At 40.3% G+C, this 25,053-nt stretch overlaps 1 protein-coding gene across 6 annotated transcripts; it reads right to left on the reverse strand.

Moving 5' to 3' along the window:
- Positions 1 to 336: 336 nt before the first annotated feature.
- LOC129767397 (protein mahjong) lies at positions 337 to 24,607 on the reverse strand. 6 transcript variants are annotated; one of them, XR_008741512.1, is made up of 10 exons: positions 24,454 to 24,607; positions 24,146 to 24,378; positions 23,909 to 24,089; positions 22,180 to 23,853; positions 21,630 to 22,129; positions 15,072 to 16,189; positions 14,709 to 14,999; positions 13,999 to 14,644; positions 619 to 1,080; positions 337 to 553 (listed from the first exon to the last, which is right to left on the reverse strand). XR_008741512.1 is itself a non-coding variant. In XM_055768262.1 (9 exons), the coding sequence occupies exons 3-9, from the start codon at positions 24,025 to 24,027 to the stop codon at positions 779 to 781; spliced, it is 4,641 nt and encodes a 1,546-aa protein (XP_055624237.1). In that variant the 5' UTR covers positions 24,028 to 24,089; positions 24,146 to 24,378; positions 24,454 to 24,607; the 3' UTR covers positions 337 to 778. The 6 variants fall into 6 exon arrangements, 4 of the variants coding, with proteins under 4 accessions (XP_055624237.1, XP_055624238.1, XP_055624235.1 ...); XR_008741511.1 differs by having other exon boundaries at positions 337 to 562; XM_055768262.1 differs by having other exon boundaries at positions 337 to 1,080; positions 21,630 to 22,120.
- Positions 24,608 to 25,053: the final 446 nt, after the last annotated feature.

Genomic DNA, 25,053 nt, shown 5'->3' on the forward strand with positions numbered 1-25,053 from the left:
ATAATTCATTGCCGAGATAAACTATTTACAACCTGCAGATATCTCTCTGAATTATGCTGATTGTGGAATCTCACCTGTGTTCTCACAAAGAGCAAGATAGACGTGATTTAAAATAATTACAAACAGTTCGTGTAATGAAATATCAATTAATTTATTTCTTCTGTTAAAAAACTTCCTAAATGTACAAAAAGTATTCCTCCAACACGCATTAATCGTATGCCCTTTTACTTCAGCGGTAGCGGGCTCCGCTCGAAATGTAAACCAAAGAAAATTGTTTCAAGACCATTTGAATGGGAGTAAACAAAAATGCAAAAAACAACTGGATCGAAACAGAAGTGGTTTTTCGCGATTTATTCCACAACGAGACGAGACGAGCAGCCAATTTTTATAGTATCTAGTGTAAACGCAACATTAACTAACTGTTAACATATAACTCCATTACAATGTCGAACGTTTAAAATCTGCAACCGCTGATTCTTTCGTTATAATGTTACACATTCAGGTCTCTTCCCATACTTCCATTATCCTACAATTGCTACATTCTGTGCGGAACCTGCAAGTACTGGAACATCCCTTTTATTGTACCTGAACTAAACGATTATATACCTCATGTATTACCGCATGACGTGGATCTGCAATTTTCAAACCTAAAGCTCTTACGCTACATGGACAGTTATCGTTCCCTTCCTCCATGGCATATCTACATAATGGTACAAATAGACGCAGTGCGAAATTGATTCAAGCGACCTTGTATTCCGAAACGGGACCTCTTTTCCATTTATAACAGCAAAAAGTCCTCCAAATCTGAAGTGGTGGTCCACGAGGAAGCATCCTCTTCGCCATCGTCCTCGTTGTTGTTGGCACCGTCGTCTTCGCCGCCATCGTTATCCTCGTTATCGTCGTTCTCCCCGTTGTCACCATCGTCATCGTTATCATCCATATCGTCGTCATCGTCGTCGTCCTCGCTGGACGAGGAGGAACCTGGTTGAAAGATATCATCATCATCGAGTACATTGATACGCATCCCCCGTCTCCGCCGACGACGCTGGCCGCCGTTCTCTCCGCGTGCGCCGTGAAAAACTGGAAATGGCAGAATGAAGGGGGGGAACCATTTGTGCACCATTCAAAAAAAGCGATCCAAACACACACACACACGCACATACACATGCAGCAGACAAAACTTTATTTATACAATCAATCTTTTCTCAAACATACAGATATGAAAATAAAACAAAACACAACACATTCAACTTACGGTCAGTATATCAATAATTTCAATGTTTTCGAATTAAGTTTAACTTATTGGGCAGAATTGTAACTCATGTTAGATTGGGGAAAAAGTTATCCATCGTTGGCTGGCTTTAGAGATCAATATCTCACGATTAGGATTAGGCTCGTTGTAAAGGTGGCATTCCACACTAAAAAAAATCTTTTGTTGTTTTCTGTTTGTTCCATTCAGTTGTGAGTTACAATTGTTCATAAGTATCAGAACTACTGGTTGCATAAATGTCTCATGTTATTTGAATAATCGCAAAAGTGTCTCAAGCGACAATTTTTTTTATATAAAAGCATTACATTAAATTACATTGTTATGTTAATACATATACAGGGTGGCGCATAAGTCGCGCAACGCTCTCTGAAGGAAAAAAATAACGATCGCGTTGCAACTATCGAGCCTTCAGTTGTCGACTTTGTGTCGTTTTTTATTCGAGAATAAAGATTTTGTATCGTGAGACATTTTTTATACGAAACTAGCTGACCCGGCAAACGTTGTTCTGCCATATAATGTATTTCTAGCGAATATTTTGGTTGGCAAAAATAACGAATATACTTCAAGAGAGATTTTATGTTATTGTTCAGATCTGTAAAATTGATCTAAATGATGATTTTCACAGCGAAACATACATATGCTTACCACCTATTTTCGAATTTTTCCTTTTTATTTTCAATATCCTTCATATATAAAAGATGTGCACAGTCAATTTTTTCTAATCATCTCAAATATTTTCCAAAGTACTCTATCATTCTAATTTGGGTGAAAACAAACTCACAAAATATATGGCGACGTGGATCCGATCAGCCGTTCTCCCGTGATGATGAGTTATACGTACGTGGGAAAACTCTCTTTTATATATAAAGATTTTTTTTGTGCAAATCGGTTGCGTGACTTATGCGGCACCCTGTATATGTTCACAAAGAAAACATGAAAAAAATTCAAAGAATAATAATTCCGACCAGTTCGACCCCCATGTCCAAAGTTAATACGACCGCAAAGGGTTATTGCATTAATATAGTTCGAACCTGGCACCAATCGATTATCACCTTTTTCTCGCATTGGAAAATTTCCAGAGGAATAAGAAATTGGAATCAAGAGAAGATCGTAAATATCTATTGCTGTGGTTTTTCGCCATCAAGGACCAAGACCTTTATGATAGAGACATTGTGAAGCTACCTTTACAATGGCAACAACTTTTCCAATAAAACGATGTATATTTGACCCAAATCGGACAATCCGAAGCATATTAAAAATAGTGTTGAATTTCCCCCAAAAATAATGTATATTACACCATTGAAAACGCTTGACTTTAGAGGCTTTTACTCTTGTTTTTTTCCTTTATTGTTTACTCTTGTTATTTTGAAGAGTTTCCCAACAAAAGCGAAAGCGGCGAAACAATGGGGGAAGTGTATAACGGACAGTGGGGGTATATGAAGGTGGTTGATTTGTATAGTTGCATTATGAATTTCAAATATATGTTGATGGGAGCCTTTCCTCCTACATGCTATTCTATAATATTCAAATTATCCTATGACAATGAATACTGATCAAAAGTGGAATAGGGAAACAAAAACCGAAAATCAAACATGATTTCGCGTGTGAATGTCATTTTTACGGATTCGATATTATGCATTTTGAATGGTTTCATTGCAAAATTGAATTCGCTGATGGTTATATTTCGGTTTGTGAGTTAACGGAGAAGTAATATTAGGTATTATATTACATATATTACAAACCTGTCCATATTCCGCATATTCCGTCTTACCCGCATCGAAAAAAATGTTGCACTTTTCGGTCTGTTTTAATTTCAGTAAAAAACATTGAAAAACACTTTTTAGTAAAATATTTTACCAATTAGGTAGAAAAACAGTATATTGATTTGCAAAAAAGGGATCAAAGTGAGTCTTCAAGAATATAATTGAAGTTCTTCTAAACATGTCCGTTTTACCCCTACCTCCCCTATATATATTTAAAATGAATTTGAAAGAGAAAATTTGAAAATAAGAGGTACGCATATGTATGTTTCACAGTGAAAATCATCGTTTAGATTAATTCTACAGATCAGAACGATAACATACAGGGTGGGCCATTTAAAGTGGAAGCATCTGGCAACCCCATAACTTTTGACAGAGATGTCAGATTAACAAATGTCATACCGCGTTGGAAGCGTCATTTCAGTACAATTTTAACCATGGAACAATACACACCTAAACAACGCGCTGAAATTGTTCAGCTGTACATTCAAAATAACTTCTCAATTGTGGCTTTTGGCAAAAAATCATAATGTCTGATGAGGCGCATTTCAACTTGAATGGAGGAGTGAATAAACAAAATTGTCGGTTTTATGCTACTGAAAACCCTCAATTCATCGAAACGCAACCTCTTTACGACCAAAAGGTACTGTGTGGTGTGGCATTTATGCCGATAAAGTCATCGGCCCGTACTTCTTTGAAAACGAAAATGGAGCAACGGTAACCGTGAATGGGGAGCGTTATCGGACAATGATAACCGATTTTTTATTGCCATTTGTTCGTGAAAATGAATTGGACAATTACTGGTTCCAACAGGACGGCGCTACATGCCATACAGCGGCTGCCACGACCAAATTATTGCGCGAAATGTTCCCCGGAAGATTAATATCGAAAAACGGCGATTATGACTGGCCACCGAGATCACCTGATCTTACGCCTCCTGACTTTTTTTTATGGGGATATTTAAAATCCAAGGTTACACTGGTAAAGCAAGGACCCTGACTGCGCTGAAAGACAATATCCGACAAGAAATTGCTGCCATATCGGCCGAAACATTGGGCAAAGTGATGGAAAATGCCAAAAAAAGGGCACATTTTGCGGTCAAGGCCAGAGGCGGTCATTTACGAGATATCATAATCAAAAAGTAGTTAGAACAAATCTCCTTGGACCAAAATAAATGAATTTCAAAAAAAAAATTTAAAATTCCACTTCTTTGCTTTGCTATTGCAAAAACAAATCCTTCCACTTTAAATGGCCCACCCTGTACAAACTCTTTTGAAATATGTTCATTATTTTTTATCAACCAAAATACTCTCTAGAAATAAATTATATAGCAGAACAACGTTTGCCAGCTAGTAAATAAATAAATAAATAAATAAATAAATAAATAAAATAAGTAAATAAATAAATAAGTAGCAATATTCCAAAATTTATTGATTGGGTGAGGCAATTGAGTGGGTTGAGCCTTTTTTGACGAAATCGATCATTGAAGAAGATAAGAAGATAAGCACTAAAGTTCCTAGAGGAACTTCGCCGTCTCAACGTAATATTACTAGCTTCATTTTTTATGACTACTTAGTCGAGATCTCTATGCCAAATAACACGCCTTGAATGCATTCTGGGTGGTAAGCTCTAGAAGCGTGACCACAGTGCAAGACAGAGGAAAATTCATCGACGAAAAATTCGCCCGACCAGAACGGGAATCGAACCCGAACCCCCGGCATACTACACAGGATCACAGCACCCGTTTCTCAGACAGTATATTAAAGAGTTATTACCCTCAATCACCAATCGCCTCCTAAATGTCTGGCACCATGCTGAAGAAATAATTCATCAACGGAAAACATGAAGGTGGTCTTCATGTTTTCCGTACTAAAGGAGAACCCCATCATGCAACAAGCATATGTATTGGAATCAGTGCAAGCTCAATCGTAAAACTGTAGGTATGGCCCAAAGCGCGGGTAGTACAGTGGTAGACATTCGTTTAGCCGCACCCTATTTTTCCCCAATATTTTTAAAAATAAGTCAATTCTTTGTACAGTTTTGCTCATAAAAGTCGATTATCGTTTATTTTCATCGAATTCATTTTGAAAAAAAGTATAAATTCACTTTTTGTTTTCTAAGTAATTCAAATATGTGGAATCAGGGTGGACATTCGTTTAGCCACATCCTAAAATTTCAATAAAAGAAAATTTGTGCGGCAAATTTCGAGTCCAATTGGTAGCTAATATTTAGTATGTCCACCTCCATTTCGAATCACTTTGAAAACTCGATTTGGCATCATCGAGTCAGACAGCTTTTAAAGTGTTGCCATATTGATTATAGCCCAACATTCATAGCCTGAGACTGTCATCCGTTTGCATAGACCATCTCGGCCAAGATTCTCCATAGGTTCTCTATGAGATTGCAATCGACTGCCAGCAGGTCATTCAAGAAGCGGAATGTCCTTCTCGGCAAACCATGCCTTCGATTGCTTGGAAACGTGGATCTATGCATAATCCTGCTGAAAAAACGACATCCTCGGTAGCGTTATTCTCAATATGGCCAATCAAAACGTCCTCCAGTGATTGAACATACTTTTCGGAGTTCATTCGGGTGAAAATGAAACAAATGAGAAGCTTGCTGTGATAGGAAATGGCTCCCCACATTGTCAAACTTCCGCCCTCAAAGTTTCGCTTCGATCTCACGACATGCCGTTGACTTAAATTGTACCAATAGCAACTGTAACAGTCCGGACCATTCAAATTGCACTTTTTTCGCCGAAAAATACAACATTTCTCCATTCTAGTTTCCATTCCATGTATTGCCGGGCGAGATGGTTCTGTTTATGGGTGGCGATCAGTTTCGGCTTCCCTTGAGGTTTCTTCCACATGATGTTTGGTGACTCATTCAAGATGCGCACAATATGCCTCTTCGTTACTGGAACAACCGATTCTGCTTTAATGTATGAGCAGGACATCGTTTCCTGGTTGCTTCGTGTCTTATTCGACCTTTAAGACGCATAGTATCTTTGGTGTTCCCATTTATTGGTCGTTATATCCCATATTTCTGGCACTATTTAACGAAAATCCGTACCACTTTCTCAGATAGATCAATTTTTGTTACAATCGAGCGATTAGAAAATTTTTGTTCATAGAATACCTTTCGCCATTCCTTTAAATTCTACGTAGATCACTAATCTGATCAACTTCTTACGTCGCAGACCTAATATTTACCTTGTAAATTGAACATTCCCAAGTATTTTTTCAAAAACACAGATAAAGGCTTGGTGATTATGCGAAAACTCGATTTTTATGCCCTGCGGCTAAACGTATGTCTCGGGAAAAAACGACGTTTGAAAGTTTGTATCCACCGATGCCGCCTTGTGTGTGTGTGGTTGTGACGCACGTCCTTTCAATAAAAGTGACTTAAATATACTATCACTACCAGGGTTGCCAACTACATTTTTTAAAAACCAGGGAGAATGAAAATAAAATTCAGGATAAATTAGGATTGATCATATTGGTTTGTCCGAATACAGAATCCATTCCAAATCCCACCAGAAATAGAGTATATCTTTCTTCGGGCGAAGACCGGATATGTAAAAGAATTAATAAGCATGATATAAATCCTCGCATAAGCGGAAATGCTAGTGTTTCACCTAACTTTTTGATCGTTTCCGGAAAACCTACGGCATCACTACAGTCAATTGCAGAGAAATTCATATTCAAATTTTCACTGAACCATGCTTTAGAATGAATCTTTACTCAACAAATGAGGAAAGCAGTGGAAGAATTGTTGATTTTTCCCTATTTTTTATGATATTTTCTCTTGAGTAATTTCACACTCTGAAACGTATTCCCACATTAATAACTAGGGATACATCTACATACACATTATCCTCAATAAAGTAATGTTGTTCCTCAAACTTAATCTCGTTGAAATTCCATAAATTCGTCAGACAATCTGATATCATGAAATTTTCTAGCACTGTTTTGGAAAGCCACGAAAAAATTGAGGGTAGAGATAAAACAAGTTAAGTACAGCTTTGCGTCTTTGCGTCTAGCGTCAAGTGCGAACCGGAGAAATGTCATGACAGAAAACTTTGGCATAGAAACCAGTATTCTTATTACGAATAATGTAAAGAGTACAAAAATCAGGAAAAATCAGGATCATTTGAAAAAAATCAGGATAAATTGAGTGGTCGTCGGGATATCAGGGAGCGTGCTAAAAAGTCTGGGAAATCCTGAAAAATCAGGAAGGTTGGCATCTCTGATCACTACACCAATAAGTATCCCGATAAAAAGAACATTCCTAGTTGTTTTGTAGTGTTTCAATTTTTTTTCAAGTGCGGCTAAACGAATGTCTATCACATTATCAGCAGACCATGAAGGAAATACATACAAAAATTCTGGTACAGATTCTGTACGGTACATATTACAGATTTCCCTCCTAAAGTACAGATAGGAACAGATTTTTTTGATTGTTAAATTTATAACACGTGAAGCTGGTCAAGTAGATGAAAAATTGATTCGATTTCAAGATTTTGAAGATCGAATTGCTGTTGCTGCTATGTTAATTCCTAGAAATGTTTCCAATCTAATAAACATCAATGTAATATTGGAAGCGTTTTCGGGTCTCTACAATGGAGATTTACAAGAGCTGGAGAAGGAACACCGTGTCCCAAAAGTGAACATGCTCCGTGATTAAATCACTGTTTCAGAAAACACATATATGCACGATTAGTGGATTAGTGAATGAAATTAAATTTCGCTTGTATTTTCGCATTTTTGACACTTCGATATCTCGTTTTTAATATTCTTACTATGTGTCATTCCTTGTTAACCGCCGAGCGAAACTTTTCTGATTATAACAAACAATAAAACTTAGCCTCTAAACGATTCAACAACGACATGATGAATGCTATCTAAGCATTCGTGGGGTAACTAGAAAGCTAAAAGCTATGTATAAATACCATCGAACAGATGAGGAAATTGAAATTCAGGTAATATATTTAATGCTAATGAAATAGATTTTTTCTTTGCAACCAACATTTTAATGCTACAGATTCCAGTACAGATTTTTGGGAGAAAAAGTACAAATGAGAAGTTTTTTACCCTTCTAGTCACTATGTAAACACTTCCCACGAGCCGTAGGAAAGATAAACAGATTCCAATGAAATGCATGGCACCATGACACATCATGAAAGCCATGGACATAAAAAAGCTTATAAAAGGTTTAGTATTAGGGAATTAGAATTAGTTTGTAGCATGAACTTGTAGAATACAATTCAAATAACATATATATTTTTATGATACTCCAAGAGTAATACAGTAAACATTCACTAACTGGGCGAAAAGGGAAGACCAGTTATCGACATTCGCGTTTTAACTGGTCCGGCATGTTAAACGTCTAATAAAATCGAGGAGAACTTCAATGAATTGTTTAATTCGCGTTGTTCATGTAATTGGATAAACAAAAGGATTCCAATGGAAATTTCGCATTGAGTGCGACAAAAGGTATGAAATATAATTTGAGAAAACTATTTTTCTGTAGTTTCATCAACGTTTTTGTCATGCGGAAATAATGTCAATTTTCATAACTTTTCAAATTACATTCGAATGCCCCTCACAGCAAATCTTCCATTTGAATATGGCGTCGATTGTTTACGAAGTTCTGCTTTTTAACTGATCCAAGGACCAGTTAACGTTCGCCCAGTTAAACCAGGACCAGTTAGCGAACGATTACTGTACTCATAATTCAAGATCACATCTCACAAGTAGGCGGACAACCGTCTGATCACCCTCAGAACCACACTCTGCCGGGACGTTGTTCCATCATGTATTCCAGCCATGTATCATACCTCACAAGCGGAGAACGACCGGGTCGTAGTTCCTGTCCCTATCATAAGAGACGATAAATGGGGTGACAACGCGAGTCAGGACGCAGTGTAGACTAAGGAGATAGCGCACCGCACACAATAGAGGAGGGAATGTCAACGGGCATATTAGGATCCATACCTGTGGAATTCTAGTTGCGGAGTACTGGTAACACAAGGTTCGAATGATTTAGGACGCTATAGGGCTGATGTGTGTGTATAAAATGAGGCGGGCATCGTGTGAGAAGCGATGTTTTGTATCTGAACTCTGCACCGGGTTCATTTTGCACTCTCAAGTTTATATGTTTGGTACACTTCGAAACGCCCTGATGAAAATTAAACTCGAGCGCAGCGCGGCGTATGTTTTTTGAAGACTGCGAACAGCAATCCTGGAGAGCAAGAGCTGTGCACTGAATGAAGCTGTGCTGAGTAAGCCGAAAAAAGTGGTTTCGACACTAATAGAGATATCCTGTTTGAATTGAAAAAGGACCCAACGATTAAAAGCTGGAAAGAACTAGAAAGAGCTTATCGAGAAACCATTAGAAGAAACAGCGAAGGTGAGAGCTTAGTCTCAAGAAATAGTGTTCGAATGCAGAAACCTGGATGAGATCACTACAGAAACCAAATTAAGAGAAGTCCTGAACAACCAGTTCGAGCTGGGAAAAGTATCCCTAACAATTCGACCGAGGAAAGCATTCGAAGACACACAAAAAGCAACCATAAGTCTACCAGGGACGATAGCAAGCAAGCTGCTGGAGATAGGTATGAAGAAAGTCGGATGGACTCCGACTCCGACTCCCCCCAATTATTAGTACCGACTCCGACTCCGACTCTAGCTAAAAAAATAAATAATTCGAAATCAGGTTTTTGATTAGAACGTTCAATTCACAATTTCCTCTAATTATACAATAAAAATCAACATTAAAATTTACAATTCCTTTTCCTAAAGAAAGTATGACACTAATCTCGAGTCGACTGCGAGTTATCGGTTCCTTATTAATTTTAGAGTTAAGGAAAATATTAATATATACTAGTAAAAATATAGTTAAGAGTTTGGCTCCTTTAAACTTATGTAAATGAGCCTTTAAAAATAAACTAATTCAAATAAAATTTAGAGTGCTAGTAAAAACAGAATTGCTCCAGCCAAAATTTTCTTCATACATGTACTGTCCTCTTGCACGATCGATCACTTACGATTTTACTTACTTAGCGCAAGTTTATGAGTCCAATCGCAGTACTATTCATTGATTGATCTTCTAATCGATCCCGTTGAATTTACCTTTTACTATAAAATTCCTAGTACTTCTACCAAAACTCATCATTATAATATCAGATTATTTTCAGACACAATTCTCGTTCAAGATTTTTCAACCACTTACAAATAACATGTTTCTCCGGTACATGGAATAAATGTTTGATACAGAAAATATGATATAATAACGACAGACCCCTCCCCTCTTCTCCCCTCAGAGAGGTGGGAGGAGTGCATATTCACCATAGAAACGTTTCGTGCCCCCTAAAATCTGCGCATGCCAAATTTGGCTCCATTTGCTTGATTAGTTTCGAGTTATGAAGAAATTTGTGTTACAGTTGTATGGGAAGCCCCCCACCCCACTTAGAGAGGGAGGAGGAGTGTCGATCCACCTTCATTTGTATCGCAGCCCCCTCCTCCCTCAGAGAGACGGGAGAAGTGTCTCTTTACCATAGAAACGTTTTGTGTCCCCTAAATCCTTCGCATGCCAAATTTGGTATTTTTTATTAGTTTTCGAGTTGTCGAGTATGTCTTTCATTTGTATGGCAGCTCCCCCTTAGAGAGGGGGGTGGAGTGTCTAACCACCATAGAAACATTTATTGCGCCCTAAAACCTCTATATGCCTAATTTGGTTTCATTTGCTTGATTATTTCTCGAGTGATGCAGAAATTTGTGTTTCATTTGCATGGTTCACGTTTTCTTACTAGGAGCTTGCCGAGGCATAGTGAGAACGTTACAAACAAGGCATCGAAGCGCCGAAAAGGCGAGCGAACCGACAATTCATTTAAGGCATCCAATTTTTGTCCACCAACCCTGCACATGCTCGTTTTCTGAAATTGTGATTTCCTTACGGAGTAATTTTATCTCTAGGCTACAGAATTAATTCTCCACATCTTGTAAATTTCCATTGTAGGATTCTGGAAACGTATCTAATACGACGTTAATGTTAGTCAAATTGGAAAAGTTTCTAGGATTTAACGTTGCCGTAGACTTGAGCGTCGGATCTGATCAAAATCGAATCTTTTTCTCATCTGCTTGACCAGCTCCACGAAAAAACTACGACAAATATCCTTGGAAATGATCTGCCTTTCGCTGGCTATTGTTCTGTTATTTTCTTCTGCTGCTATTCCAAATTCTTGTCGCTTTTCAAATGATTTTCATATTTAATAGCATTGGACATTGAAACAACATAAGATTCCTCGCAGATATCAGTTAGTAACGTAAGATTCCTCGCAGATATTAGTGAGAATGATCAAATAAAAATCTTTCAGCTCTTCATGTAACATAGTGAATTCAGGTTTTTCAGCCTGGAACAAACGATCTAATCTGTTGATCTGTGATAAAACATATGTCACACCGTTCGACGCGAATCCCTTCAGACGCTCCTTGTAAGGAATATCGTCCTTATGAAATTAATCAATCATTGCATTGTAAATGCTTTAATGATCAGCAGCACCAAGCGATACCGCGGCATAAAAGTTGTCATGTACCTCAATGTTGCTTTGTTAAAATGTAAGAAATTTGACAAATGGAAAAAAAAACTGTACCAATCTGTACTTTTTGACGAAAATCTGTACCAAGAATAACGAAAAAATCTGTACCATTCCAGATAAATCTGTACGTGTGGCAACACTGTTTCCAACACATTTATAGGTGTCAGTTCTTCAAGCTGAGAATGATCAAATGATGTTTTGATAAGTTTGAACGGTTGAAACAGATGCTTCTCCAGATGCTTCTCCGCTTTGTTCTACTGATTGTCGGTTAATGAAAAATTCTTATTATCGAGATCATTGATGAAATTTCTAAGTTCAATCAGTCACTGAATTGTGACATATGTACTCCTTCAGCGAGTGGCCTGATCTAAAATTCTGCTCTTCTTTCCCTACTCTTTTTTCCCTGCTCTTCTTTCAAGAATTGCATCCGTTTTCGGGGTTCTAGCAGCTATAGTTACTCGGTTTTATTGGGTCACCAGCTGACCCGGCAAACTTCGTCCAGCCCAAAATATTTTTTTTGTTATCAATACCTTCAAACATTCACGTTTTCTTACTATGAGCAAGTTCATGGGTCCGATCGCAGAACTGTTCATTGATTGATCTTCTATTCGACCTCGTTGAATTTACCTTTTTACTATAAAATTCCTAGTATTTCTAACAAAACTCATCATTATAATATCAGATTATTTTCAGACACAATTCTTGTTCAAGATTTTTCAACCACTTACAAATAACATGTTTCTCCGTTACATGGAATAAATGTTTCATACAGAAAATATGATAGAATAAAGGCAGTTCTAAATCGGACAATTCCTTCCTCGAGTTCTGTTCTTATCAACACATTCGGCGATCTTTTTTTTTGGTATAGATAGAAGAAGATATAGGAGTGCGTTTCATCACATTAAAATCCATTCCCAGTTTCGAACAAAGATCAATTTCGCTAGTGCAAACATCAAATGGACTAACAGCACTTATCACTATGTAATTGTAGAACATATGGCAAAATAATTTATTCGAATTTTCCCTTTTTCCTTCAGATTTTTCCGAAAATTTTCAATTGTCATGTTTGGTTGGAATATTTGTGGTTGAAATATGTGTAATATTTTAATCGGACCCCCTCTCCACTTCAGAGAAGGGAGGAGTGTCATACCATCATAGAAACATTTCTCATACCCAAAAACCCTCACATCCCAAATTGTGCTTGATTAGTTCTCGAGTTATGCAGAAGTTTGTGTTTCGTTTGTATGACAGCCCCCCTTAGAGAGGGGGGAGGAGTGTATTCACCATAGAAACGTTTCGTGCCCCGTAAAACATTCACATGCCAAATGTGGCTCCATTTGCTTGATTATTTTTCGAGTAATGCAGAAATTTGTGTTTGATTTGTACGACAGCCTACACTTAGGGCATCCGCACCAATGCGTTGTTACAGACATTTTGACAACCCTCACCATAACGCAGCAACCCCACTGGTGGTTGCGGTTCAGGTGTGGGAAATAGTAATCTGCCTCTCGGTGAATAGTGAGTTAACAAATTTAACAACGCGATAGCAACCGAGCCATGTGTTGCTAGTTTCAACAAATGTCAAACATCTGTTGTGGGTTTCATTCGTCTTGTGTTCGTTTTTTGTTCTGAAGTATTATTTCGGAAGTGTATATATTACATTTATCTACCAAAAAATCAATGCGACGAAAAGAGAATCAACTGACACTTGTCATTTCTTCTAGTAATAGCAATCGCATTTAGCAACCTGCGGTGCGAAAAAGAAGTGATACTATAGTAACCGCGATAGCAACGACGGGTGCGCTAATCGACGAGTTAATAAATTGGCAACGGCTAAAACTCGAGACTAGAAGCCTTGAATAGTAACGCATTGGTGCGGATGCCCTTAGACAGCGGGAGGAGTGTCTAACCACCATAGAAATATTTATTGCTTGATTAATTCTCGAGTAATTCAGAAATTTGTGTTTCATTTGTATGGCCCCTTAGAGAGGGGGGAGGGGTCTCAAACTATCACGAAAACCTTCCCCGGCCCCAAAAACCCCGAGTCTATAAGAATCAGACAGACAGACAGACAAACAGAAATCCATTTATATATATATATAGATTCAACTGAAAGTCGGTGTCGGAATCGGTACTTTTAATCAAAACACAAATAAAATCAAAACAGATACGCCCGTGAATTACAATTAGTACACTTTTCATTGATACAAGTTCAGGGAGAGCTATAAGTTCTCCAATAAGTTTAGTCAAACGATTTAAGTACAACTGAACTAAAAAACACATCCAAAAAACGCCTGTAAACCATTCACATACACTCTTCACACACTCAGTCATATTCTGACAATGAAAAATGAGATGGCTCAACTCACCGACAGATTCCGTCTCCGACATCGAGTTGTCCTCTGAATTCTCCATCTCCTCTTCCTCTTCCTCGGCATCATCTTCGGTGTTCTTCTTCCGCCCGACACTGTATATCCGAACCACCGATTCCTGCACCGAGTTGAAACCACCCTGATTCTCCACTATCGCAATCTGGCTTCCGTACAAATTGATCGCCAGATCGTAAATGTTGCGCTTCACGTCCACCGTCGAAATGCTCGAGTAGTTATACCCATCTAGCACCTTAAAGCTAGACTCGAAAAACACATTGTCCGAATTTGGCTCGGTTTCCACCTCCGGACAAATACCGTATATCACATTCTGCGGGGAGAAACTCACATAGCACTGGTCTAACGCCGGCACAGTTCGCAACAGATGGAATGTCCGTAGATCCCACACTTCCGTATTGGACACTATTTCCAACCCGTTCGGGTGGAACACACCCGAGATGGTTTGATTTAGTTTATCAAACTTGTGGATTTCCTTGCCCGAGGTCACATCCCACAGGACGCCATCCGACAGAACCAGCTCGTCCGAGGGGCAAAAAGTGGCGCGATTTTTGGTGTACTGATTGTAGATGTTTGGCACCAGCGACAGTGTCTTCTGTCCTGTGTTTATGTCATAGATTGTGGCAACCTGTAGAAGATTTGCGAGAATCAATTTTCTGTTCTCTTTGATTAAACTGACCCAATGGACTCACCTCCCCGGTGGTTGCGAGCACTTTATCCTGTTTTATGTTCGGGAACTCCATGTATTCCTCTTCGTCCCATTGGAGCTTCTGTGAGAATCGATTGTTCTCGATATTCCACAAAGCCGTCATTGGTGACCGCCACGCGCATGACGTCAACAGCAGCTGACCGTCTTTACTACACTTGATGGAATTGACGTACGACTCGTGGCAGGAATAGTTGTATTCCTCGTTGCTATCGCTGAGATTGAAGATTTTCACCTCTCCGCTGTGTGACCCCGTGATGAGCTTCGTCGCACATGGCTTCATGAAAGAAAAAAAGAAAGAAAATTAAACCTTCGTAGCGATAAGATAGTAAGCAATTGATCAACTCACCGTGAAATAGCAACACGTGAAGAAGAACTCCGAGTCCTGCGGACGCAACACTCGCGAAGCGGAAAAGTTCGAGTGAACCAACCTTCTGTCGAACCGCTCGGATGAGTAACCGGCGTGGCGTTTGAAGAAGCGCGCCGCAAAGTTTGTACTCATCCCGGAGGCTCTATTCGGCCTGGGATCAGGACATTTGTGCGGAACAAACAAATCGAACTGGGGACAGGTGGACATTGGATGCTTGCAGAGTGCGTGCTGATTGGTGAGGTACTCCGTTATTATCGTATCGAGAGTTACCGTACTACTTGGACCGTCTGTCGTTGTCGTTTTGGAAGACGTGGAAGCAGGGACAAGAAACGACGCCGTATCGACGGTGGCGGAGATCTGCTTTTGCAGAGACCGCTGATTGCTAGAGGAGGATGAGAAGGGAGTGTTTATATTGATGCTATTACCGTGCGAAGAACTACTACCAGCGGCCCCTCCCGCACTGGCACTACTCGTATTAGTTTTTTTGATTAGTTTTATCGGAGTGAACGGTTCCGTGGTGGCATCGGAAGCTAACGTAGCTCCGGCACCGATGGGGGTGTCCATTTTTATGGCTTGCAAATCGCTGTTGGTGCTTCCCGCTGCCAACGAGCTTGCCTCTATACTGGCGGCAGCCAGAGCGGCTTGCAGGTTTGCCTGTGCCATTGAATGATTGAAGCTGGGCTCGGATGCTTTACTACGAATTCTCGACCGCTGTATAATGGTTGCACTAGGTGACCGAAAGGCGAAGGGCGAGTGGTGCAGATTTCGACTTATGCTGGATACCTGCTGGTGTTGATGATGCTGTTGGTGGCTAATGGGAACCGAAATGCCACTTTCCTTAACCAGATTGGTGGCAGTTTCGGACAAACCCCGCGCCATCAGGTGCTGATATATCAGTTGGTACAACTGTTGCTCGTTGAATTGAATCTTTGTCTGGGCTACCACGTTCGCCTTGTGAATATCTGCCAGCGAAGTGTCCAGCTGATTGTTGAACGTTTTAGCTTTCCCCGAGACGCGCTCCATCAACTCCAGAGCGTACTTCTGGAACTGAACATGCTCAGCGCGTTTTTCCTGCAGAATCGGATCCCGCATGAGACCTGGAAATATAATCGAAAACCAGACTGTTAGACAATATGTTCAGATATATCAAAAATTTTAAACGTAAGGTTTTTTTTTGAGAAAACTCCTCACTAATACCAATGTGCACTGTGCAGTTTATTCGTATTTAGAAGGACAGAAATATCATTACAAGCTTCGCTTATTCTCCAGTCAAATCTTTGTCTTGCGCTCTTTAACTGAAACAAAATGATCCACAATTGCATTCAGATCAATGTCTGCAAGCGATTCTTTCTCGATAGAAAGAATTGGCAAGCCATTGACTCGGTCTTGGTTCATTTTAGAATGCAGTTAATTTTTCATCAATTTAAGCTTGCTGAAACTGTATTTGCACGATGCCACATAGAAAGCGTCATGAAATTTTGTAGCACCGTCTCGATGTTAGGATAAACTGCTTCTAGAAAATATCTGAGAATAATGTTCAAGATGCATACAGACGCCGAAGAGTTCAGGCCAGGGAATAGATTTTTCATCTGCTCTCATTTTAAATCTATTTGATTCAGTAAAACTTCTTCTACGTACAAGGTGGCACTGTTGTGTTTTTTCGAATCTGTTGAATCGGTGAGAATAAAAAAGACGGAATAAATTGCTATGAATAAAAAATCTGCTTTTGCAGAATATCGTTAGCCAGTTAGTTGCATCCTGAGCCAGTTTTCAGACATTCACATCATTGTCATCAACCCTGATTAAACACCAACAAAAGAGTTGGTGCACATGTTGTAGAAGACATTGCTGGAATCATGGAAAATGACTGCACAACAACGCGAGAAATTGTGATTCGAAAATAAAATAATAGAACGTTCATCAGACTCTTTCCATTGTCTTGTTCAATGGTACTAACGTTCCTACCGTTTTTATTGAGATTTTTATGCCAAGCTACGCGCCTTAAATGCATTTTGAGTGACAAGCTCCACCATATGTGTGGCCAAAATGCACGTCAGAAGAAATTTATTTGACGAAAAATCTCCCGGCCATTCCGGAGGAACAGGACGGATATTGTACGAATATTTGACATCGAAATTCTTCCACAAGCATTTCATTCACTATTGTAGAGACATATATGTAATAGCTAGCCATGAGATAGAATTTCGCTTAGAAACAGAGAAATAAATATGATATTATTATTTTATCTCGGACTGTAATGGTGAACAGTTATTCGTATTCCACTGTGTGATTCATTGAATATTCGGAACCATAATATACTGGATATGTTGGAACCACCTGGTACTGGTTCCCACAACTACCTGCATAATTTTGAATTAATATTCATGAACATGTGGTTTGAGGTGGCGAAACAAACAAGAGTGCACTCGATGGATTTCTATGTGTCTCATATGATTATTCAACGCGATCAGGTCAGGACAACGTCATTCTACAATGTCATGAGCTGTACCAAAAAATCATGGTCAAGATGTGCCTGAAGGTAGAGAGCAAACGACTGAGCTGCCTATAAGACAATCAATAGAAGCGGCGTAAGAAAGAATACATTTACTTGCGAAACGCTGTCATGAGGGACACCGACACAGCCTTTGCTATTGCCATGCCAAAACCCAATGCATTGTTATGATTGACGGCATAAATTTGGGAAAATGGTAATGAATTTTCAGCATGTTTCTATAGCTTTTGAAAAAACAGGAAGTGGGTTATATCTATGGTATAACCGCAAGGGTGACGTAGGACTATCGTTGATTTAGAGATCATTTGTATGAAGTTGAATCTGAATTCATTCTGAATGAATGAATATTTGGAGAACTTCGAAAACGAGAGCGTTACGTTGGAGGCACAAGGTTTTATGCATCCAATATTGGATACGGAAATATCCTACTGATGGGGAAGAATAATCTTCAGAAGCTATCCTGTTGATTGCGATTGATTGAAAAATCACAAAACCTAATGTATTTGGCCACAGTGTTACATGGATAGAAAACATTAAAATAAACTCTTTCATATGAATGTAATTTTAAATTCCCAGAGGAACTGGCAGATTATTTTCAGTAACGATTAGATATTTCCACATTTTCCTCGATACTGGAAGCCCACCAGTGGTTAATGCTAACTCGATAACCATCTATTAATAGCACTTGATTGAAACATATTTGGTCACAGTGTTACATGGATAGAAAACATTCAAATAAACTCTTTCACATGAATGTATTTTTAAATTCCTAGAGGAACTGGCAGATTATTTTCCGGATCTTTCTCGATCCAAACGGAAAGAATTCCGTGCGTGTATGTGTGTGTGTGTAGCGGCTGCTTCGAGATCTTCCCGGGGAACCGTTTGTAGCATCACTCTCCTCCTGATGGATTCCCTTCTGGCCTAAGGTGCACAAACAGGCTCTTGGTGACACCGTTCATCCGCGCTTTCATGATAAATGAAGAGCTTCACCACAACAGCGACAACATGCTCCAATCGCTGTTCAATTAGAACTGAGTGGATTTCCGAGCGGCGCTCGCTTATATACCGATTGGTGATTTCAATAGCCTATTTTGAAAGCAAATTTAAGACTATTGAAACAAGTTTTTGGATCAGAAAGTAACAAGTATAGAACGCGTAGACATTTTATCTTTCGAATGAAGTGTTTATCATACCATTTCGTTCAGTTGTTTAGGAGCTATTAACACTCAAAATCTCGGTCTCCGGCGTAACGCTTTCGTTTTCGAAACTTTGATTTTACACCCCGGTATAGAAATGAAAAAAATCATTTAATAATATCAAATACAGTAGCACCCCGATTATCAGCGGAATAGTCTGATTAGCTTTCTACGGATAACGAAAACCACGGATAACGCAATAAAGAACTAAAAATGAGTTCCAAACAACAAAATATGAACAAAATATGTTCTCAAACACGGATGCATAATCAAGGCGCCTCGCGCGTTCTATTCAGGACCACCAACAAGTTCAAAAGAGTAAAATTTCATGTGTATCCCTGTATAAATGATTCCATGTTTATACTCATCCACTCACACACTAACAAAAAAACTTCCAATGTTCTTTCAAAATGTTCATTCGTTCATTCCTTGAGAATTAAGGGACGAACAACCTTCGGGCTAAAATCGCTCAAAAACAGAACAGAACAACAGAGTCTTGTGAGAGAAAGAATGAGTGCAGACGTGCTTTTCAGTTGCTCCGTTACATTGAGTTCTGTTTGTAAAGCATCTGTGGTGTGATGAAAGTTATGTTTCTAAGGCAGTCCGAAAAGCACACATATAAAATATATTCGTGAATATAAAAATTCAAAAGAACATGATAAATGAACAAATTAGTGCATTCGCGTTAATGTTTTTCAATAGTTTTGTTATTTCGGAAGCGTTATTTTTTCTTATCAAGAGTATCGAAGCCTTCGTCTGTGTGTGTTTGTAGTGCTGAGCGAATGTATAAGCGGGAGCAGTCTCATCAGAGAATGAGAACCGGTTTTACGCCAGTTATAATGAATGCCACGATACGAAGCTAAGTTCCCTTTTCTTACATTCTCTCTCACTCTTTCTCTCAAACTGTCCATTTCCCTGTCTGTATAATCCTTTGGCGTAATTAACATCGAATGCAGAATCTCTTTTGTGCAGTGGAAATAGTTAACGTGCTCAGAGGGAGAGGAATGTGAGTGACATGATCGATTTTCTCTTCATCGAATCTCCTTTTCGATCGTAACTTGACTGCGAACACTTTCTCAGCTGTATTTGACAGTGTGGGCGAGTTGTTGGTGGAGGAAAGGATTGGTGAAGTGCTACTGTCCAATTCGATTTATGTTGTAGCGCAGCTTCCAGTGTTCTCTCTTGCGGGTCTTGTGTTTGCATGCACATGCAAATGTATCATATGTACATGCAGTCAAAGCATTTGCGTGGCAGTTTGGCCGATGTTGTGTTGCATTTAAGTTACGTCGTTCTTATGTTTGTTGTAAGTGCCGTGATCAATCATTGTTCGACCGTCATTCTTTTGGATTTGGGCGATTGGTACAAATTTGGTACAATCTGCTACAATCTGTTTAATCGGATATGTCAGCAAAAAATGGTGAATTGGATATCTGATAGTTGATTACGTAATTGTGTGCATAGATGTTAACCCATAGATACCTTCCATCATCGGGTGTAGACATAAATGAAGACGAAAAAGTTCGATTTTTTTTGTAGAATTGCGAAGATCGCGATCCTATGAGTCAATCGTATGTTGTTAATTCGTTTAATAGTAAGGATATTTTCCTGTTATCTTCTCAGGTAATTCATGATGCCGCGTGTTGTATATCTAAAAATTAGAAAGCTCGCGACCTGATGAATTACGAAATATATCTTTAGTTAATTTCATAGCAGAGATATTTCTCAGTTACTTTCTAAGGGCTTATTTATGCGTTGTCGGTTGCTCGGTGCGAGTTGAACGTCAAACGGACCGACGCGTGACGAGCGTGCCCATTCCGCGGGGTTTGACTTTGATTGGCTACTCGCTACTGACCTATTTCAAAGTTTTTTTTGTTTTTAAACTGGCCAATACATACAAATCAAATTTTTTTTAGTAGCCGAGTGATTGACTGCCTACGAGTGGCCCTTGAGATAAACCATGGATAGCCTCTGTAGAATATATAGATTTCTCTCGGTTATATTCTCAGATTTCCCAAAGATGACGCGGAGAGTTATGTCGATGAAAGGTTGCCTAGAGATAATTCGTAGAGTTATTTTAATGAAAAGTACGTACGATAAATAATAGGAAACAAAGATTTCTCTCGCCTAACTACTCAGGTTTCCCAGGGATAGCTCTCCGGCGTCGCGATTGGATTTGGAAGAAGAGTACACGCGATAAATAATAAAATATATAGTCGGTCTAATTCATATTACAGGGTTTCCTTTTCAGGATACCTAAATACAATTTCTGCCGCGTGTCGTAACACAAGGTTCTAGGGTTTTCGATTCGTCGAGTGGTCGATAGTTCGCCTTTACATAATCACATCACTTACCACAGTGAATCCTGATTTTTACCTCTCCCTACTAACAACTATCCCTTCCTTGATAAACGCTAGGGAACCACGCTATAGAGGCGACCCTTCTGGCCTTCAGGCGGCGAATATCATACTAATATTCCTTACCTTCCCCTGGTGACTGTAAGGGCGTGGCCGGCGTCGTTATTGACCATTTAAAGCTCGAATCACCGAAAATTGCACAACGAGAATGATTTGCTAGTCCCAAGCGTCATTCTGTGTGTTCTTTGTGCAATTTGGTTGGTTCAGGTCAATCACGGAGAGCAACTACGAATTGTACAGTCTACCGAAGCTCAAGCTCAAGCTCAAAAACAGAACAGAACAACATTGAGAATTGATTCAAATGCAACTTCAAACAAATGATTACCATTTCAGCGGTAGTCCTATGTTCACCTTGCGGTTATATCGTAGATATACCTCACTTACTGTTTTTAATTCAAAACATCATTCTACTTACTCTGCAGTTGCCCGTTAACGAACAGTGGCAATTTGCCTATGATCTGTTGCACCGTTTCAGACCTGGCCAGTCCAGCGAGCGCCCGGCAGGCCATCCCACGGATGCAGTCCGCATCCGTGATCGGTGTCTTCACACACATCAGCGACAGCAGCACGATGATACCGTTGTTTGATCGCACGGATTCCCACACTTTCTGCAGCAGCTCTTCCGAGTTCTTGTTCGGCATTCGTTTTTTCGCCGAACCAAAGCGAGCTAGCGATCCGCTGGGTCGATGAATGGGGGCACAAACCGTGTGAACCAGCACCGCTAGTGCTGATTTCTGCACTTCCGCGTCGGCAACGATCTCTCCCTCCGCAGCTCCCAACACAATATTAATCCCCGCGGCTGATCCCTCGTCCGGGAAATCAATCCTCTCGCAAAACATTGCGTGCACCCGGGGGATAACACAGCAGATGTTGAGTACATCCAGTGCGGCTCGCACCGTCTCGGCACTGCAAGAACTAAGGTTACATTAGCGAAAGTTGATTGAATGAATGGGAAGACCACTCACCGTCCACTATAGTTCCACTCGTAAGCCAACGCAATGATACGCAAAAGTAGATTCACCCCTCCCAAATCGAGGAACTCGTCCACCGGCGACCAGCGTGCCTTCATCGGCAGCAACTCTTGCAGCGTTTTGATCTGATCGCTTATTACCTCGGGGGAGTTTTTGACCGACTTAAAAACCGGCTGCGCGAGTGTTCCTGTGGGGCACTGCTGTCGCGTGACCTGGCTGTATTTGTAGTAAAGATGATTTTCGAAATACTTTTTCAACGCAACGCACACGTGGCGTACCACCTGGCGTGCGGCGCACTCCTCGTCGTCATTGAGGTTGTAATCGTCCGCCGGCAGCAAAATTGGAAGCACCGATATCACGTTGTACATTTTCCGAAGTCCATCCTGCTTATCGAATTCATCCATCATGGTTTTGAATTGGCAACTGAGACCGAAGAACATTGTCGCGTGACAACGGCCAGAATCGTGAGAACAACCCAAGAGCCAAAGGGCATAGGTGACCAATTCGGTGATTATCTTCTGTGGCATCAAACAGATCCGTTCCATCGCATCCTCGCAATAGGCTAGATAGTAGAATGCGATCGAAACTCCGGTGGCAGCGAGGCTTGGTCTGGGAACCTTTAGCAGACGTTCCAACCCCCCGTTTGCAATGAATTCCAGCGAAAACTTTTTGTGACAAAGGAGCGATGCGAGATATTTGAGGGCTTCGAACGCCAAACAGGTATCTTTGGCTTCCAAATTTTCGATATATCGAAAAATTAGGCTCATGGCGTTGTGCTCGAAGACGTGCGGAAGAAACTCCTGATACTCTCCCATCGGGGTAAGGTACCGCAGAATCAACATTTGGCTGGTTGCGATCGTGGCCGGAAAGATCGGAATCATGTTCCGATGGGAAGTTCGACCTTGCCCATTATCCTGTGTGTTTTGACTGTTTTCATTTTGGAACAATAAATTCAGATTCGACTCTGGCGAAGCTCCGTTTGATGGCGCGGTGACAGTCTCTGTGGCACCCAAGTGGGCAAATGGTCTTTCCGCATCCGCGCTGTTTTCTTCATCCTCCATCGGAGCCTCGTCCCGCGTCTTCACAGGCGATGATTGCTGTGAAATTGAGGTCGACTCTCCTTGGAACATTCGCTGGAAGGCGGTACTACTGGTGCCTTCCCCAGCCTCTAGCAGCCGATCACGATTCCGGTGGGCCAACTGAAGGACATGCAATCGGCGCAGCATTATTGGCAACAGTCGAATATTTTGCTCCCTGAAACTGACAGCAATCTCCTGCACTTCCATTGCCGCTCCCAACAGTCCCGTGGCGTAACTTTGCAGCGGTTCGGGACTCGATTCTGCCCATCCGTAGAGTCTGTTAATCAAATGATCGAATTCAGCCTGGAACACAGCCGATGTCTCCAGTCCGGGCATGATAACCAGAATAAGCCGACAGGCGGCGATGTTGAGCGGTTGCGAACATTGTTGCACATTCTGTCTCGTGAAGAAATTATCCCGCAAGTAATCGTTCACCAGCCGGGTCATAAAGTGATCCTTTCGAAACAAAGTTTTCAACATCCGACCGAGCTCACTGTTTGGATCGGTTCGGGACGGGTGTCGCTCATCGAAAGGGTCCGGATCTTTGCGCATGTACACCTCGGTTTCCTCCTCGAAGATTTCCGCTAATCTGTAAGCATGAAAATAAATAATTGTTTTGAAATCATCATTAATCAGTGTCTTACCTTGTCACAATTGGCTCCGGATCATATCCGGAGGTACTGTGCCTCTCCTCCCATAGCTGGAAAATCCGCGTAAGATCACGTCCCCTCAATATTTCCACCTGATCAGGTGGTGATGCCATACTCAATATCCTGTAAACTAATAACCCAGCACAGTTTCACTGTGACACGAAACAGTTCCAATCTGCGGGGGAAAACACAAAAAGTCAACACGCAGCGATGGCGCAACAAAATATTTACTTCAAATTCTGACAGCTGCTAGATAAACATCGACACGAGAGAGAGGCAGCAGCAGCAACAGTGCGACGAACGAACGAATGAACGGGATTTGGGTCTAACCTCAACCGCTCTCAGCAGCGCCGTTTTTCGTCGTCGTGTGGAAGTCTGACAGCAGGGTTTTTCGGTGTTGCTTCTTCTTCTACTGGTGGCGCACCGCAGGTGATTGATTTCCTAGAGCGATTTTTAACGAAAACCTACAAACATTCGAAGCCAATTCCCAAGACATATCAATCCGTGCAAGGTACTTGGTCGATTACGTTTCCACTTACCGTGAAATTATGCCTCAGACAGGGATCTTTTTCACTACAAATATACCGGACAGGAGAAACACGCTTGCTGCTAATGGTAGGGCACTGCGCTTTCTCCAACTCAATGAATACGATTTTCGTGGATTCATCAGCTTCGCGAGCGAGGGAAGATGTCACGAATCGAGTTTTGTCGTAGTGGATGAATTCTGATAAACTTTCCTGATCGCATGGTTGCCATTCTATCCGCGTTGACAGCATTGAGCCTCGTATTACGAATTGGGGGAGTAGGTATGACAATATGGGTTTGCAGAAGAAATGAACACACTTTTAAAATAAAAATTATGAATGAAAATTATTTTTACCAAACCAAACTAGTACTAGTAAATGAAAATCACCTTTGCTTGCAAGTAGTGAAAAAATATCATACAAAAATTGTTTAAGATAACTTTATATTATAATGGTAAGTTTTGGTGAGAATATCTGAAAATTCATAGAAAATAGTTTAAATTAGGATCAGAACAACGTACTCCTAGTAGGTAAATAACGCCAAGAAAAAAATTGCAAAGAATTTTAGCAGAATAAACTGCCTTAAGGTCGACTAATCTGATAGAGAATAGTTGG

This window comes from Toxorhynchites rutilus, chromosome 2 (assembly GCF_029784135.1).
Source record: "Toxorhynchites rutilus septentrionalis strain SRP chromosome 2, ASM2978413v1, whole genome shotgun sequence".
NCBI lineage: Eukaryota > Metazoa > Arthropoda > Insecta > Diptera > Culicidae > Toxorhynchites > Toxorhynchites rutilus.